This window comes from Sorghum bicolor, chromosome 2, assembly GCF_000003195.3.
Source record: "Sorghum bicolor cultivar BTx623 chromosome 2, Sorghum_bicolor_NCBIv3, whole genome shotgun sequence".
Lineage (NCBI taxonomy): Eukaryota > Viridiplantae > Streptophyta > Magnoliopsida > Poales > Poaceae > Sorghum > Sorghum bicolor.
In genome coordinates this window covers 72,942,914-72,959,206 of record NC_012871.2, presented here as the reverse complement: position 1 = coordinate 72,959,206, position 16,293 = coordinate 72,942,914, and the positions used below count along the sequence as shown (strand labels likewise).

Genomic DNA, 16,293 nt, shown 5'->3' with positions numbered 1-16,293 from the left:
TGGAGGGAAAGCCCCAGGGTTGCAACTACCATTTGAAAATCTGGAGGGAAAAATCAAACACAAAGGGAGCTTGCCGGCAAGAGGAGAGACTGAAGAACTGAACTGGTTTAGCTAACTGGCCTACTAGGCTACACAAGGTGTTTCTCCATTACCTCCTAAAATCTGCTATTCCAAGAGGAGGCTGAAGCTCTCTCAATTCAAAGTCTTTACAAGGAAAAAACGATAAAAAAGAAGACAGGGGAAACCCACCATATTTCTGTTCCTGCTGCCTCCTGCTGCTGCTGATCCTGCTCTGCTTACTTCTAGCTGACGAAGGGGGAGGGAGGGATCCATGTACATTGGCTGCTCCGTTACTTGTGCTTGAAGGGCCTCAAGTCCTCAATACCATCATCCTCACTGTCATCACCACTGCCTGACAGATCATCATCTCTCTTTCGCTTGGTTCCCTGCGAGGATGAAGGCTGATCTGTGACCCCCTCATCATCATCATCGACTTCTTCCCGATCTTCATCAGCATCATCAGGGTCAGCTACTTCCAAGTCACCTCCAATGGCCATGGCTTGAGGCTGAGCGATTGGTTGCACAAGATATTCCGTATATTCATCCTGAAGAACATGAATATAACATCAATTAGAACTGTATTTCTACTCCATGCCATGAAAGAAATCAATCACTCAAAAACTTAAAATGAAAATATGTTGTCATAAATATAGACCAGATTCACTTGTACAAAAGGGACAGCAACTCAAAATTGTAGCAGACATGCAGATAATCAATTGTAATAAACCTCAAACCGCATAGAGAGAACAGAATACTAACAGTCCTTATATACAGCACAGTTTAGGAACATGTAATACAAAAGAACCACCAATGCAAGTTCACATGCATGCCAAGATAAAGCCAACAAGATACTAAACATAAACAAAGGCAAGAATGGTTGCATGAAGTATTTTGGAGAAACAAACTTGTAAACAAGATAGCAGATAGCCGTATTTATTAAAAAAAAAGCAGCCAGTTCATTGACAGAGGGACCTTTTTAATGAGCAAACCAGTCAAAATCTTTTCATTTCACAGATTAGCAGATTTTAAAGAAACATGTTATGATAAGACACTTGGCATGACAAACAGATATGCATCAATATTCAGGCACAGCTCCATCAGAAATTCATATACTATCTAGACATGGGAGAGGCACAACTCCTTAATAATTCATGTGGTATCATCACAAATCACAAAGAATAAAAAGCATAGCAATAACATGAACAAAAAATGCAAAAATACAATTGCACAAAGAACAAAAATGCAAAAATACAATTGCACAAAGGGCAATATCATGCGCCCCTAAACAAAAACTTGTTGACTAAAAATTCTATCCTCGCTAAAAAACAGACAAATACACAATATGGGCGTATATACTAATATATTAGACAAAACTCACAAAAGGCTCCTTAAAGTGATGCAAAGATATAAGATTGCCGATCTAATCATAATCATAGACAAAAAGAATATCACAGAAATCCAAAACCAGCATACAAATACTCATCACTAGAACTAAAGATTGCACAGGTATAAAAAGTTTGGATTTACCAGCACTGACTATATGCAAATAGTAATTATTATAAATTAAACCATACGAAAAGATGTTATAGATGTGTAACCGCCATGGGGCTCTACTGCTCTCCCAAATACTCCTAGGCAGCTCATTACAGCAGATACAATAACGACACTGTGACAAATTAATTTCGCTACGCGACAACTTTCGTATACTAAAAAACAAAATGCAAGTTATGTCATATGCAACAATATAAACAAACAGATAATAGTAAACAGATTAGCAACTGAGCAAACAGGAAATTGCAATAAATGGAAAAGCACTTGAAACGCTTCCAAGAAAATTGTTGCGTTATACCTCATCATCCGCATCTGCATCGTCGTCATCATTCCCCTCCTCATAAACCCTATCAACCTCCAGTCCCTCCTCATCCTCTTCACCGATCTCGCCATTTTCATCCTCATCATCCCCTTCACCATGCTCATGCCCATCTATCTCTTCTCCTCCATCCTCCCCTGTCATCATGGCAACCCTAGCACTGATTTGTGGCTCTGTCTCTTCACCTTCATCCTCAACCTCCTCCTCCTCTTCATCATCTTCATCCTCCTCTTCATCATCTTCCTCCTCTTCAACGCCATCTTCCTCCTCATCACTACTTGGTACATCATGCACCTCCACAACAGCATCCTCGTCATCAACATCCTCATCAATCTCCTCCCCCAAATCATCCTCCTCCTCAAAGTCGTCATCATCGTCATCATCATCCTCCACGTCCTCATCCTCCTCGCCAGGGGCTTCTCCAGCAGCAGCGACACGAAAGCCGTTTGCCCCATGGCTGTGCTCAACTCCCCCGTTCGGGACGACCTCATCAGCATCGCTCTCTTCCTCGTCCACATCGATCACCCCATTCACCTCCACCGGATGCGAAGCCACGCCGCCGCGCGCGTGGGCAACGCCCCCGTTCGCTACCTCGCCGCTCCCGGGGTCTTCCTCGTCTTCCTCATCTTCGTCATCATCGTCGCCCTCGCCGTCGCCGTCGCCGTCCCCATCTCCGTCGTCATCGTCGTCATCAGACTCGGGACGCTCGTTCTCGTCAGCATCCATCTTATCGAGATATTTGAGCGTCCGGATCATACCGAAGACCCTGGATCTGTAGTCCTTGACCCGAGTGACGGGGCACTCGTAGAGGTCGAGCGACACGAGACGCAGGTCGGCAAGTGGCGCGAGGTCGTCGACGTCCTGGATGCGGTTGTTGCTGAGGTCCAGGTCCCGCAGCGAGGACAGCCCCGCGGCGACGAGGTGGTCGAGGCCGCCGGCGATGCGGTTGTCGGAGAGGGTGAGCCGCGTGAGGTTCCGCAGCCGCGGGAACCCCTCGAGCGACGTGACCCCGACGCCGGCGATCGAAAGGTGCTCCAGGCTCTGGTGCCGCTCCAGTATCTCCGCCGCCGGCAGCCGCCCGTGCATGCACTTGACGGCGCCGTCAAGCGTCAGGCTCCGCGCCGGCGACGAGCTCCCCTCGCCGCCGGCGTGCAGCGCCGCTTCCACCGCCCGCTCCCACGCCTCGTCCACCATCTCTTCCCCCTTCTCCAATAATAATAAATTAATTTTTTTTTTCCACGGAAGTGTTTGGTTGCGAGGGGATTTGAAATACAGAGTGATCTTATACGGGGAGGGTGTTTTCCTCGCCATTGGGGGAAGAGAGGGGCGGTTCACGGGGCGCGCCCTGGACCAGGCGCAGGGAGGGTGGCTAGGGGGGTCGCGCGCGCGGCCAATGGGAGTGCTCGGATCAGGAGGCGCGGATCGCTGACGTGGCGGGATCCGAGGGATGTGTGTTTCTTTTGAGAGGGGGGCGGGTAGAGAAGCGAGGCGGAGAGCAGGAGAGGCGTGGTGGGCTGGATGATGCCAAAAGCATCTTTTTCTCTGCCTTGTTTTTATTTTATTTATTTTTTTGCCTCTGATTTTTTCCTTTTTGTGCACGAGATATTATATTAGTTAATTACTGGGCCCATGCGTACCTCGGGTTCGGGTAGAGGACATCACTGACAGGACGGACCACTATATCTGGGACCCTGGTGGAAGTGGCTGGGCAGCAAAAGAGTTTGGAAGTAGACAGTAGTGAAACGAGTACCGTCCGATTACATTGAGGCACCCTAGACCGTCGGATTCGGTGTGGACTTGCCTGTGGTTTCTTCTGCCTACCCATCACCCGCGGTGCGGTGGAGTAGAGGGCTGCGCAGACTGGCAGTGGGGCCACGGAGGGCGGCTGGCTGGAAGTGTGGCGATTGGCAACTGGCACTGGTTGATGTGGACCCGGATCAGCGTTGGACTGGCCTGCAGTGGCAACGGTTTGGGGAACACGGCACGTCCGCGTTGAGAGATAGTTGAGGCTTGAGAGGATCTTGCCATCTTGGCGTACGGAGTACAAAGCTCGTGGTTGTTTTGAGTTTAAAGTGAATTTCAAATATAAACTCTTGAATGTTTGTGTGTCAATATATACTTCCTTAGTCCTGTAATAGCTGATGTTTTAGCCCTTGTCAAATAATTTAGGTCCGACTGAAATCACGTAAAAAGTTATAAAAATTATATATTAAATAAGTATTATTTGAATTGTTGTGAAACATATGCTTATATTGTACCTATATAGTGTCATAGATGTTAATGTTCCTTTCTATAAATTTAATCAAATTTGAAATAATTTTACTTAAGATAAAACTAAATCATCAATTAGTTTGGGACAAAGAGAATACATGTTTTATCCACGTGTAAATTGACAAATTATAGTGACACAATGTCAAGGAACAATAAAGACACATGGGATGCTTATCATCAAGCATGTTCGTCTATTGCTGAAATAGTAATTAGTTGTAAATAAAAACATATGAAGTTTGAAAATGAAATTTTGGTAGATAGATTTCATCGCAAGAAACCAAACTGAGAAAGTTAAAACAAACACTTTCTCATGTACCGTATAGCTATGACTCTCCAACCTTTCGTTTTGTATTGGGACCATTTATCATAATTATCGTGTGCCAAGGTTACCAGTTTATAGTCATATAGAATGTAATTCGTTTGATCTCTAGGTGCATGAACCACGACTAGCCTCTCCGACCAAATATTAATTCATATAACTTCAATGAAACATTTTTCCTTGTTCTCCAATGTCGATCACAACTTAAATATAGACTAGTCAATAATCACAAAAAAATACACACTAATCAATACTCCCTCCATCTCTAGATAAATTAACTTCTAGACCAAGTTTGACCAAGAAAGAGTATGCACATCTATGATCACATCAAATAAATACGTTATAAAAATATATTTCATGTTATTTTTGATAAATTCCATAAGCTTATAAAAAATTGACTTGGAGTAATTTTAGAAATGGATTTATTTAGGGACCAAGGTAGTACAATACACTTGGCACGCATCTTAATTCTAGCAACAATTGATGGACAATAAAGTCATATTAACCCCTATCTTAACTCCTGTGTTAAGTCTTGAGTAGACTATAAGACCTTATTTGAAACAAAGAGAAAACCTAATTCTGTAATAAGGTTTCACATATGTCTCTTAGGAACAGATGATTAAACCCAATGAAATTCCTTTAGATTACTATTGGACATATGGAATCATAAGAATGTTGGAGGAAAACTAGCAATGAGGTGGACCTCATGGAAACATTCGTGTCTATCTCTCGTAATTCTTATACTTTCAAAAAAACGCCACAATGAAAACTTCCCTGCATTTTCTATTTCTACAATTATAGTCTCATGTCTTTCCTATTTTTCTTGTTTGAAAATCATGCATCCCAAAGAGACCTAGGAGGAGCTAAATTTTTAGCTATTGATGTGCTTGTTATAGTTTGGAGGTGCCTTGCAAAATGAAGACGCATGGTGCCACTACGCCCAGAAAAAACACCATGCTAAAATTAAGATGCAAGCTGTCGACTACACAACAATAAGTGACTAGGAAATAATAAGTTGGGAGCTAATGCTATTTATGTAGCTTTTATCCTAACTTTTTTTTTGTATGTGTTTAAAAAAAATAACATGCTTCTTACAATCTGTGTTATTTTAGTCCACCTATTTGTAAACGTGCGTTCAAAGAGGGAGTACACGGCGTGTAATGAGTAGCAAACTGGTACAGAAAAATCCAAATTGAAAATATGTTTATCGTTAAAATCTTAGTGCATATTTAATCTAGCTAGCCTTTGTGGTGTCTATAGATGCTCCTAATCGTGGTTGTAAGAGACTTTCCAATCATGCGGCTATGATTTATTTCGAGTTCGAGGCATGGTTGTTTGTCCCTGCTACTACAACAGGCGAAGGTCCGTGGAGGGTACATTGGCCTTCATCCTTCTCTGTATTTATCTAATTTGGTCTATTGAGTGGTGTAACTATCATCTTGAACTGTAACTGGAATTGGGAGATAACGGACCAAGAAGAGTGCAGTGGGTCGATGACTCAACACGTTCCATCCGCTCTACTCTTTTTTGTTAGCATTTAATTATGGTAAGGAATACTTGCAATAGCTAAACTCTTTAGGGCTCTTTTGGTAGGATCGGCAAAGGAATTTTGTAGGAAGTAGGATTCGATTTCCTAAGAAAAAAATTCCTTTTATAGACTTTTGTTCATAGGAAAAGCCAAAGAAATACTTCACAGGATTGGAATCCTGTAGTTGAATTCCATAGGAGGGGGGCGAAACACGGACTTAGACTTCGTGGAAACTTTCCTTGCGCAAAAGAAACTTGGTTCATTATTTCTTTTTTATTGGCGGTAAGTTAAGGCTTTGGCATTTTTTCTTTTGGGTCTTGTAGAGTGAAACAACAAAAGCCAAGGGGACCATTTAGATTTTAAAACGGGAGCACCGGCTAGTTCCTTTGTTTCACCTGAGCTCCTACCTAAGGTCATCTCATCTACTTTTCTTTGTTTTAAATTCCCGTAGGATTAGAGAAGTATGTCATCTAATTTCCTAAGTTTTTTCTGTTCATATACTTTCCTATATTGCAATTCAAAGAGGCCTATAATTAGATATTCTCATTTGCATAGCTTGCCACTATTTTCGTATACAAATACTTTTATGCTCAATTATTGAATTACATAAACTTAGGATGTGTTTAGTAGGTACTTTTATACTCTCAGTGGATAGTTTCTCCCAACAAAATTTCCATCCAATCATCTGTATTTTCTCTCATATCATCACTTATCCTAGTTTTTTCTAGCGTGTAGACATGTTTTTTTTATAAGATACCTTTTTCTTACATCTCTTCCTTGTTCATTTCAATGCCACATTAGTATTTTGCCTACTTGGTACCTTAAGAGGGGTTTTTGGTAGGCTCTTCTCGAGGGGCTCCTCTATTTTCAATAAAAATTACTTCTCCTTACAAAATGTTTAGTAGGGCTTCCAGTCAGAGTTTGAGCTATAGTTGAGATTTGAGAAGGAGTCCTGCCAAATAGTAATGCTCCTCCTCAAGGGCATCTTTTAATGTGCTAGAGCCGTTTTAGAGGAGAAAAAAAACGATTCTGGCTCTTTATCTTTTTAAGAAAAATCTCATATTAAACCATGTAGTACAAATACATTTGTGGTTTGTGTGTCGAGCTCCGTCTGTGATGGTGGAACCCATGCTCACGGAGATGTGCGCAAGAGGGACAACACATATACAAAGTCTTGTTTGACACAGCTCAACTTCACTCGTTCAATTGTTTTTTTAAAGAGCAAAATTAGGTAAAACTGAGCTGTTTTGAAAAGTTGTTTGGCAAAACAGCTCCACCAGCAGTTTTATACATGGATAAAAGAAAAAAATGAGGGGAAGAGAGAGCTACTTTTTAAGCTTCATCTCAATTCATATCTTTGTGAGAGAAAAATATAACTTCACCTATAAAGCTATTTTGAGAAAAAATATTTGACAAAAAAAAAACAGCTATGTGCCAAACAAGATCATCCGGTCGTCATATCCTTTTGTCCTCAAATCAGACACAACATAAATCCGCTTGAGGAAGGAAAAAAATAACTCGGCCTCACTATCAGCCTCGGTAGATACCATTCTCTCACTCCCAAATCCCAACCCGCCCCCTTACTAACTTTAACCACTCATTTTATTTAAAATTTTATACAAAATATCATTTTTCTATCGTGGTTTAGTTTATTAATCAAAGTTCTCAAAAAATAATTTAAATTTAATTATATTTGCAGAATTTTTTAAATAAAACGAGTGATTAAATTTGAAATAAAAAATCAAATGTCTTAGAGCAATTTCAGTCCAAGTCTCTAAATTAAGTCCTTAAACTTTTATTTACAAGCTATGATAAAAAAAAATAGGGGCTCAGATTAAGACCCAACTCAAATAGAAAAAAACAGATTAAATCCTTATTTCACATATTCTTGTCTTGATTTATGGGTGAGGAGAGGAAAGTGGGTGAGATCCATTAGATAGGGGTTCTAGATGTGAGGGGCTGAAATTATAATTTGGGAGGTTACGGAAAACGGGAGCTCAAGTAGAAGGTGGGTTAGAGTTGATTTTTTTATCAAGTTCTTAGATTTATAATAGTGACTTGTTTATGAGGTGGTCTGGAGTTGCCTTTAGGATGGATGGAGTAAATTCGTTTAAACAAACGGGAAATAACTCAGGCCCGCTGTCAGCCTCGGTAGATAGCACACTCTCACTAGTCTCCAGTCTCCACTCCCCACTGCACTCTCGTCGCTGGATTCCAGCCGCGTCCTGGAGGCCGGAGCCATGAAGCCTGTCAATGTCGCCGAACACAACCACCACCACCATGGCCTACACTCCCCCACGCCCGCGTCGGCGACCAAGATCTCGATTCCCGTCTCTTCCGGCGAGGCGGCGCTGTTCGGGAAGGGTAGGTACAAGGTGTGGGCCCTCGCCGCCATCGCCCTCCTCGCGCTCTGGTCCATGTTCGCCGCCTCCGTCACGCTGCGCTTGTCCTCCGGGGAGCTCGCCGCCACGTTCGGGGACGTGAGCGATCCGCTCATCGACGATCTCGATCCCCTCGTACGGCCTATCAATCCATTCCCTTGCTTTCTCTCCTAGATCTCGCCTCTTACTTTGGTTGTTCATCCTCTTCATAACTTCCAATGTGTTAAATATAAATGGTGCCAAGAGCTTTCTGTCATTACAAAAGGGAAGGGGAAAGTAGATGGTGTGTTTACTTATAGTTGTAGATTTACAGTGTAGATTAAATGGGTGCTTGTTTACAAGATAAATCTAGTATTAAGTCAGGAAAAAGTAGGAAGTAATCAGGTAATTGTCAGGTTATCACTGAGCTCATCTGCCCACTGCCCTTACAGTAATTCTCAATTTGTGGACGATTAGCATCGTGTAAAACAGTTAATAAACAGCTACACTTACATGAACTTAAGTCTCCATTGGTTGCTAGGTGGTTAAATTGTTTCAGCTAGACTAGACAAACATCTCTTTTATCATGCACTCATGCTTTTGGGCTGGGAAGACTGAAGACAAGACTGAAATTTGCCTAACCCTGGGTTGAACAGGAGATGGAGCAAAGGGAAAAGCTAGTGCGCCGGATGTGGGATGTGTACACACGCACGGATAATCATGTACGACTTCCACGGTTCTGGCAAGAAGCATTTGAGGCTGCATATGAGGAGCTTGCTGGTGATGATACGCTTGCTACTGATGCGGCTATATCTGAGATTGCTCGCATGTCAATCCATAGGCCTGAGGTTGAGCAATCATGGAATAAGAATTAGGTAACTACATCTGAATGTTGTCTCCTTTTTTTAGGTTGTTTCATCAAATCTTAATGCAGCAAAAGATTTTCAAACATATATGTAGTGCAAACTTATATGTTTGCACCTTCCAAGTATGTAGTGCAAACCTATGCGGCAATTTTTTGCCTATTCATGCTTGATGTGCCTTGTGAGCATTCTCTCGTTCTGATCATCAGCAATAAAGTGGCATAATATTGTAACCTTCGGAAGTTAATGAAAATTATATATAATTAAGTTACTGCTGCACGTGTTAACTTTTCTGAATCCAGTGCTGCAACTAAAATCAAAGTTTGAGATATATTATGGCAGGTTTTTTTCATTGAATACTGAAATCCCAGTTTCTCAGTTCTGAAAATTGATCATGTTCATGTATCAGACAAGAGGAGAGTCCAGTTAACAACCTGTACTATTGTTTTAGTGCAAATACATTTGTACTTCGAAAACCCACACATTATTTCAATTTGGTAACCGTCTTTAAGTTTGAATGTCTCCTCCTAGTATCCAGTTTTCAGATAATAAATTGTACTTAGTATATAAACAAGGAAAGAAGAATTGGTGGTAAATTAACAACAAAAAAGACAAGGTGGTTATGTGGGGTAGATGAAACAACTGATCATATTTTTTTCCCACTGCCACACAGCCAGAGTGATCTGGTTTTGTTTCAAGGAGGCGCTAGGATGGGATAGATGCCCGATGGGTATGCATTTTATCATTGGATTGTTTTGGTGGGGGTGAAAGACTACCATGTTAAGCTTTTTCTGTTTGCTATAGTTCTGTGGGGGTTATGAATGTCGGAATAAAATGGGGATCGAGATTCGAGAAAAAAAAATCCTTAATCGTCTAACGAGATTTTCCACAAAAATTTTCAGTTTCTACAAAAGTGGTGCATTCTGCTAAAAGAGCAACATGCAAGATTCGTGGAGAACAAGATGGAAAGAATGAAGACGTGGTTGAGGGACTTCTGGAGGCAATCTAGTGATCTTGAACTTGAAGGTGTCTTTTGAATGTGAAGCTAAGAGGAGGATGTGGAGCTTTGTGTTTCCTTTTTCAGTTTCTGTCTGCTTGTTTAGCTGGATGTTGCTTAGTGCTTATCATCGAAAAAGCTTGCTATCTATAAAAGCTGGGTTTTCCTCCGTAAAAGAAAACAGTAGGTGGTAATCTGACAGAAAGAGGGAAACTGTGTACTGCAAAATTCTCATCCGAACAGAGTTATAGCATTTTTTGATATGGTTCCCTTGTAATTAAGTACCTCCGCTTGGTATTTTAAGTGAGTTATCGCTTGCTCCTAGTTGCCAGCAATTATGAAAAATGAATGTGTGGATTATTATATATTCATAAATGTGAATGTTGTTTATGAATCGATATTAGAGCATAATGAGTAAGATCTGGTGCAAATAGTGTTCCATGATTTCTTCTGCAACTTTGGTTGCTACACCGAGACACTTATCTCGAATTCATGTTCTACTGGTATGGCTACAATCTATGTTGATTTTCATGTAACCCTGCTTGCATAGCAGCATCAGTTTAAAGCAACGCCCATTGAATCTTATTAGTATTGAGCTGGTTGAACTGTCTACGTTGGGGGTATAGCTGTTGAATTTCATTAATCTATGATATGATCATATCTTGCAGGAGAGGATCAGCCGAACAGGACGAGCATTTGGAAGAGTGGAGCTGGTAGGCTGAAGGTGATACGGCTTCCCGGTCCATGAGACAAACATCTGAACTGAATGAAAGCCACGTTATGTTCCTGTAAATGTTGCAAAGTCTGAGCGCCACAACAATTCAAAGTTGTCTTGACTGTCGTCTTGGTTTACTAGTAATGCTGATGAGTGTTGCATTTGCCTCTCCTTGTCCATTGGTCTTGTGCTGTTCACGCAAATGAAAACCGTCCAACTCCAACCAATCCATGGGCCGAAATGGGCCTAAAGCTCTACAAGACCCAACGAACATGGCACACGCAAAAGTGCTACTCTGCAAGCCTGCGAGTTCTTAGCTCTCTTCTTCTGAAACAAAAATGAAAACCAGAAAAATAGGAATAAGTAGCCAGAGAAACTGCAACTCAGTAGCTGACCAGACCACCAGGGTAGGGGTAGGGTAGGACCTCGTTTGCTGATCGATGAGTTCCTATATATACTAGGTGTAACTGATGCCACTACACGGCACTATCTACATAAATTTGACCCTGACTCCATTTCCTAAAAATTAACGAAAGCGCTGGCATGCAACTCTGACCCAACACGAACACGTCCAGACGACGACCACCCATAATCGTCAAATTAAGAAGCCCAACCGGATTGACCATCTGACGGAAGATCATGAAAGCTGTTAGGTCCCGAGCCATGTTGCGCCTCGGCCTAATCCATTCCCAGAGGTGCCGGCACTGACGCTGACTCGTGGTACATTACCATTTTCTGAAACGAGGGGGACAAGAAACGCATGTTCCCATGAACGGCATCACCCATGGCGAGACAAAAACAAGAACCGCAGCTGAGGCTGAGCACTTGAGCAGGATGAGGATGTGGTGAACAGGTGAACCGTGAACGTGTCGAGCAGAGCTCCACGTCTGCACAGCTGCACTCTGCAGTCTGCACTGCACCCCAACCGCTCTGAACCAAACAATCGCTAACCACCTCCGTCCGGCATTCCTCCTCGACCTGGAAATCCCAACACGGAATGCAAACCCTCCCTGCAGCAAAATCTAAACAATTAGTCGCGTCTCCCTCGCGTGACCAACCTTTCCATCTCACCACCGCAGCTGAGCAAAATCTAAATAATCACACGGAATGCCGAGCACTGCCTGCCTGCAATCCCGCTGCATGGAAAACGTCGCAAACTGACACCGAAAAGCAGCTAGCTAGCAGTAGCAGTAGCACCCTGATCTCTCGTCGACAGACTACGTGCACGCGAAGTGTCAGTTGCCATTGCCAACGATGCCGTGAACGACGTACGTGCCTCCGGGCTCCGGCCGGGTCTGTGACACGAAAAAACACGTCCCCGAGCTTAGCCGAAGCCCGGAAGCCGTGCACACACAACACCACGGCCTGGCTTTCCGCCCTGAATCTTTGCGCTCCAGCGCGCCGAGCCGAACCGACGTGCGTTTTCCTGCGTCCGGTAGCGCTAGCTAGACAGACGAGCAGGCGGTGGTGGGCAAACACACACACACGGCCGGCCCGGCGCGGCCTCGTATTCAATTCCGTCACCACTTTCTCCTCACGCCTCGTCCAACGTCTCGCATCCCACCCCATTCCATTCCGTCCTCCCCAATTCTCCCTCGTATCGTCGTCGTCGTCGTCACCCCACTCAGGTCTCGTCTCATGTCATGCAACCAACGCAGCGTGCGGCGCCACACAATCACATCCCCGGCCGGTCGGCTCGCGCTAGCCCTATATATCATCCTCATCCTCGTTCTCTGACCAGCACTGATCACCTCTGATCATCCCTCCCCCGGCCGTCTTCCCGAGCTAAGCTGTAGCAGCTAGCTGTTACGAGCTCCACGCGTGCACGTGCTGTGATCACCTGGCTGGCTGCTAGTTCTCTACTCGAGGCGACGCCCTGATCGACGCCGCGCGCGTGCCGTGTGCCGTGGGACGCGTGGCCATGGTCGCCGCCGCCGCCGGGTGCAGCAGGCGGCGCCGCTGCATCTGCTGCGCGGCCGCCATGTACATCCTCCTGCTCCTGCCCGTCGTCGTCCTCGCGTCGTCCGCGTCATCCGCGGCGACGGCTGACGGGTCGTTCATAACGTGGGACGACCTTAGCATCCCGACCGCCGCCGCCGTGCAGGCAGGCGGCGTGGGAGGAGGCGGCGTGAAGGCGGCCGCTAGGGGCGGATCCCACGACCTGGACACGATCGTGGTGTCGCAGGACGGGACGGGGCACTCGCGCACAGTGCAGGGCGCCGTCGACATGGTGCCCGCCGGCAACCGCCGCCGCGTCAAGATCCTCGTTAGGCCCGGCGTGTACAGGTGCGTTGACTGCCTGATCGCCCGCCGCCGCCGCGTTGCTTGCTATGCCTCCACTACCGCCTCTATTCTTTGTAGTAACTGCCTCGGCGTTAATGCGGGGTATTAAGTGATCACGACGTGTGTGTTCGATCGTCTCCCGCTCTAGCTAGCTTGCCTCTTGGGCTCGTTCTAGCTGCAAACTTTCCCAGCCCTTTTTCCGTTTTTTTCCTTCTATTTTTGTTTGCATGTTTTGTACAGCCAGTTCATTCAGTTTGCTACTACTAGTAGCAGTTTTCCATTTTCAAGTCAGGGGTTAATAAAGTTTGAAAGCAACACGGGGTAGCCTTGTCTAGCTTGTGAACCACAATTTTTATGCAATACATGTAGATGCTAAATTTGTGCATTGCTACCTTAACTCCGGTAATGCATCTTGTTTATTCTGCATACTAAAAAAGTTCGTGTATTGTGAAGTGCAAGAAGTTATTACAAAACTAAGGTGTGTGCAACAATGTCGGGTGGGGGTGCAGGGAGAAGGTGACGGTGCCGATCACGAAGCCGTTCGTGTCGCTCATCGGCATGGGCAGCGGGCGCACGGTGATCACGTGGAACGCCAGGGCATCGGACATCGACCACCGCTCCGGCCACCAGGTCGGCACCTTCTACTCCGCCTCCGTCGCCGTCGAGGCCGACTACTTCTGCGCCAGCCACATCACCTTCGAGGTACGTACGTGCGTGCGTGCACGTCTTCGCGCCCTGCCTGCGCTGAATAGTGTGTGTTCTCCTCTCCGTGACCCGCGCGCAGAACTCCGCGCCGGCGGCGCCGCCGGGGGCCGTGGGGCAGCAGGCGGTGGCGCTGCGGCTGTCCGGCGACAAGACGATGCTGTACAGGTGCAGGATCCTGGGGACGCAGGACACGCTGTTCGACAACATCGGCCGCCACTTCCTCTACAACTGCGAGATACAGGGCTCCATCGACTTCATTTTCGGGAACGCGAGGTCCCTGTACCAGGTACGTAAATACAGTACTCCGTAGCGAAAACGAATTCGTTAAATACCTTTTTCTTTTCTACTCCCGCTGACTTGTAATCATTTCAATTTTTTTTATTCGTTGAGAGAGACAGACACAATCTCTGAAATTCATCAGACATTTCTGCCCCCCTAAACCTAAACACACTGCCCTGTTTTGATGACCAGAGTACTGGTTTTATGGTGGCATCATTAGCTTCCCATGCCCATGCCTTCCATCCCAATTCCCATCCCTTTGATGGGTGCTGCCGGGTTGCTATCAGAAAATCACAATTCAGGCACTCACCAACCCTGCCTGCCATTTCATAGTCGTCTTGCGGCAACAAATGCTCCAACTTTTCGTTTCTCACTTTCTCTGTGTCTAGCGTGTGGCACACATAGGTTACCTAGCCGGCTCATTGGAACCAGGCCGTTAGGCAGGCACTTAGCCCTGCACGACGCTTGAAAGACTCTTACACAAATCCATGCTCAAAACCCTATCAGATCCAGTGGTCACATTCCTTTCGCCCCCTGGCACACAACTGTAACATAAACACCAGTAGCAATCCTCGAGGCCCAAGTACGTGGCAGTGTCGTCGGCGATGGATCGCCATGTCCCCCGCCGCCTCCCCCCCTTTGTCTTGGTTCTGGCATCTGCTGATTTCTGAACGTTCCGACGGTTAACCGCGCGCAGGGGTGCACGCTGCACGCGGTGGCGACGAGCTACGGCGCGATCGCGGCGTCGCAGCGGAGCTCGCCGGCGGAGGACTCCGGGTTCTCGTTCGTGGGGTGCAGGCTCACCGGCTCCGGCATGCTGTACCTGGGCAGGGCGTGGGGCCGCTACGCCCGGGTGGTCTACTCCTACTGCGACCTCAGCGGCATCGTCGTGCCCCAGGGCTGGAGCGACTGGGGCGACCGCTCCAGAACCAAGTGAGTAAGAGTGACATTCTGCTCCCTTCATCACTGATGTAGTTGCAATTACAGTTACTGGACTGGTTTTACTGTTAACCTGGTGGTGGTGGTGATGATGATGAGATTGTAGGAAGTAGGTAGGTGGTTGTCTAGCAGGACAGGCTCACCAAACGGTCTTTACAGGGAAACGCAACGCAGTTAGTTTAACACATGTGACTGGCCTGTTTGTTATGTTACCTGCCGGTTCTCCCAAACCTGACGAAAATGATCCGGGACATTGCTTGACTGCTCGTCAGAGAGTGACATTTTTGGGCTCGTTTTTGGACAGGACGGTGCTGTTCGGGGAGTACAACTGCAAGGGCCCAGGGGCGAGCACGAGGCAGCGGGTGCCTTGGTCCCGCTCGCTCACCTACGACGAGGCGCGGCCGTTCCTCGGCCGGAGCTTCATCAACGGCGAGCAGTGGCTCAGGCTGTAGATCCATCCTGCTGGCTGCCGCCGTTCCTCGGCCGGAGCTTCGTCGACGGCGAGCGGTGGTCCGAGCTGTATGTAGATCCTGCGAGTTCTTCAGTCTTCTTCAGTGCAGATAGTGTCAGGAGCAGCTAGTCAGTAGACATGTACCCTGTACCATATACTAGTAGTACCATGTACAAACCTGGCACCCATATATAGTGAGATACTGAGATGGCGCTGCCCATCATGGCAAGGTACAGAGTTTGCATGTATGTGAAGGAAAACAGGGGAGGCCAAAGTCCGTCATGTGAACATGTGATACGCTTCAGGCCCAACGTACCAGAAAATCAAAATGATGAGATCATGGCATGGCTTTCCTGACTTCTAGCACGGGTAAGTTCAGATCCGGGATGCCAATGCCACAAATAGATGGAACATGACTTTGAGAGTGAAAAAATGCTCTCATTTTGCAACCTCTTCAGATGAACATGCGCAGCTGCAGTTGAAGGGATGGCAGGATGCATGGTCATCATAGCGATCAGAACGGATCATCGTGATCGACTGCTGGAATCATCAAAGTACCAAAAATGTAGACACACCAGACCGCGCGAGTGTAGATACTCATATAAAATTTGCAATACAAGCGAGCAAGGGCGATAATTTCATTCTGAAAAAGG

General features: G+C 45.9%; 3 protein-coding genes across 4 annotated transcripts; 2 read left to right on the top strand and 1 right to left on the bottom strand.

Moving 5' to 3' along the window:
- On the bottom strand, positions 1 to 3,187 carry LOC110432848 (acidic leucine-rich nuclear phosphoprotein 32-related protein 1). The gene is made up of 2 exons (XM_021453808.1): positions 1,910 to 3,187; positions 1 to 605 (listed from the first exon to the last, which is right to left on the bottom strand). The coding sequence occupies exons 1-2, from the start codon at positions 3,122 to 3,124 to the stop codon at positions 351 to 353; spliced, it is 1,470 nt and encodes a 489-aa protein (XP_021309483.1). The 5' UTR covers positions 3,125 to 3,187; the 3' UTR covers positions 1 to 350.
- Positions 8,183 to 10,662, top strand: LOC8060667. The gene is made up of 3 exons (XM_002463121.2): positions 8,183 to 8,564; positions 9,065 to 9,283; positions 10,174 to 10,662. Exons 1-2 carry the CDS (start codon positions 8,289 to 8,291, stop codon positions 9,281 to 9,283), a joined length of 495 nt encoding a protein of 164 aa, XP_002463166.1. The 5' UTR covers positions 8,183 to 8,288; the 3' UTR covers positions 10,174 to 10,662.
- LOC8079171 (pectinesterase QRT1) lies at positions 12,507 to 15,980 on the top strand. Of its 2 annotated transcripts, XM_002463120.2 has the most exons (5): positions 12,517 to 13,269; positions 13,776 to 13,968; positions 14,051 to 14,257; positions 14,948 to 15,183; positions 15,494 to 15,980. In XM_002463120.2, the coding sequence occupies exons 1-5, from the start codon at positions 12,905 to 12,907 to the stop codon at positions 15,639 to 15,641; spliced, it is 1,149 nt and encodes a 382-aa protein (XP_002463165.2). In that variant the 5' UTR covers positions 12,517 to 12,904; the 3' UTR covers positions 15,642 to 15,980. The 2 variants fall into 2 exon arrangements, with proteins under 2 accessions (XP_021308513.1, XP_002463165.2); XM_021452838.1 differs by lacking the exon at positions 14,948 to 15,183 and having other exon boundaries at positions 12,507 to 13,269.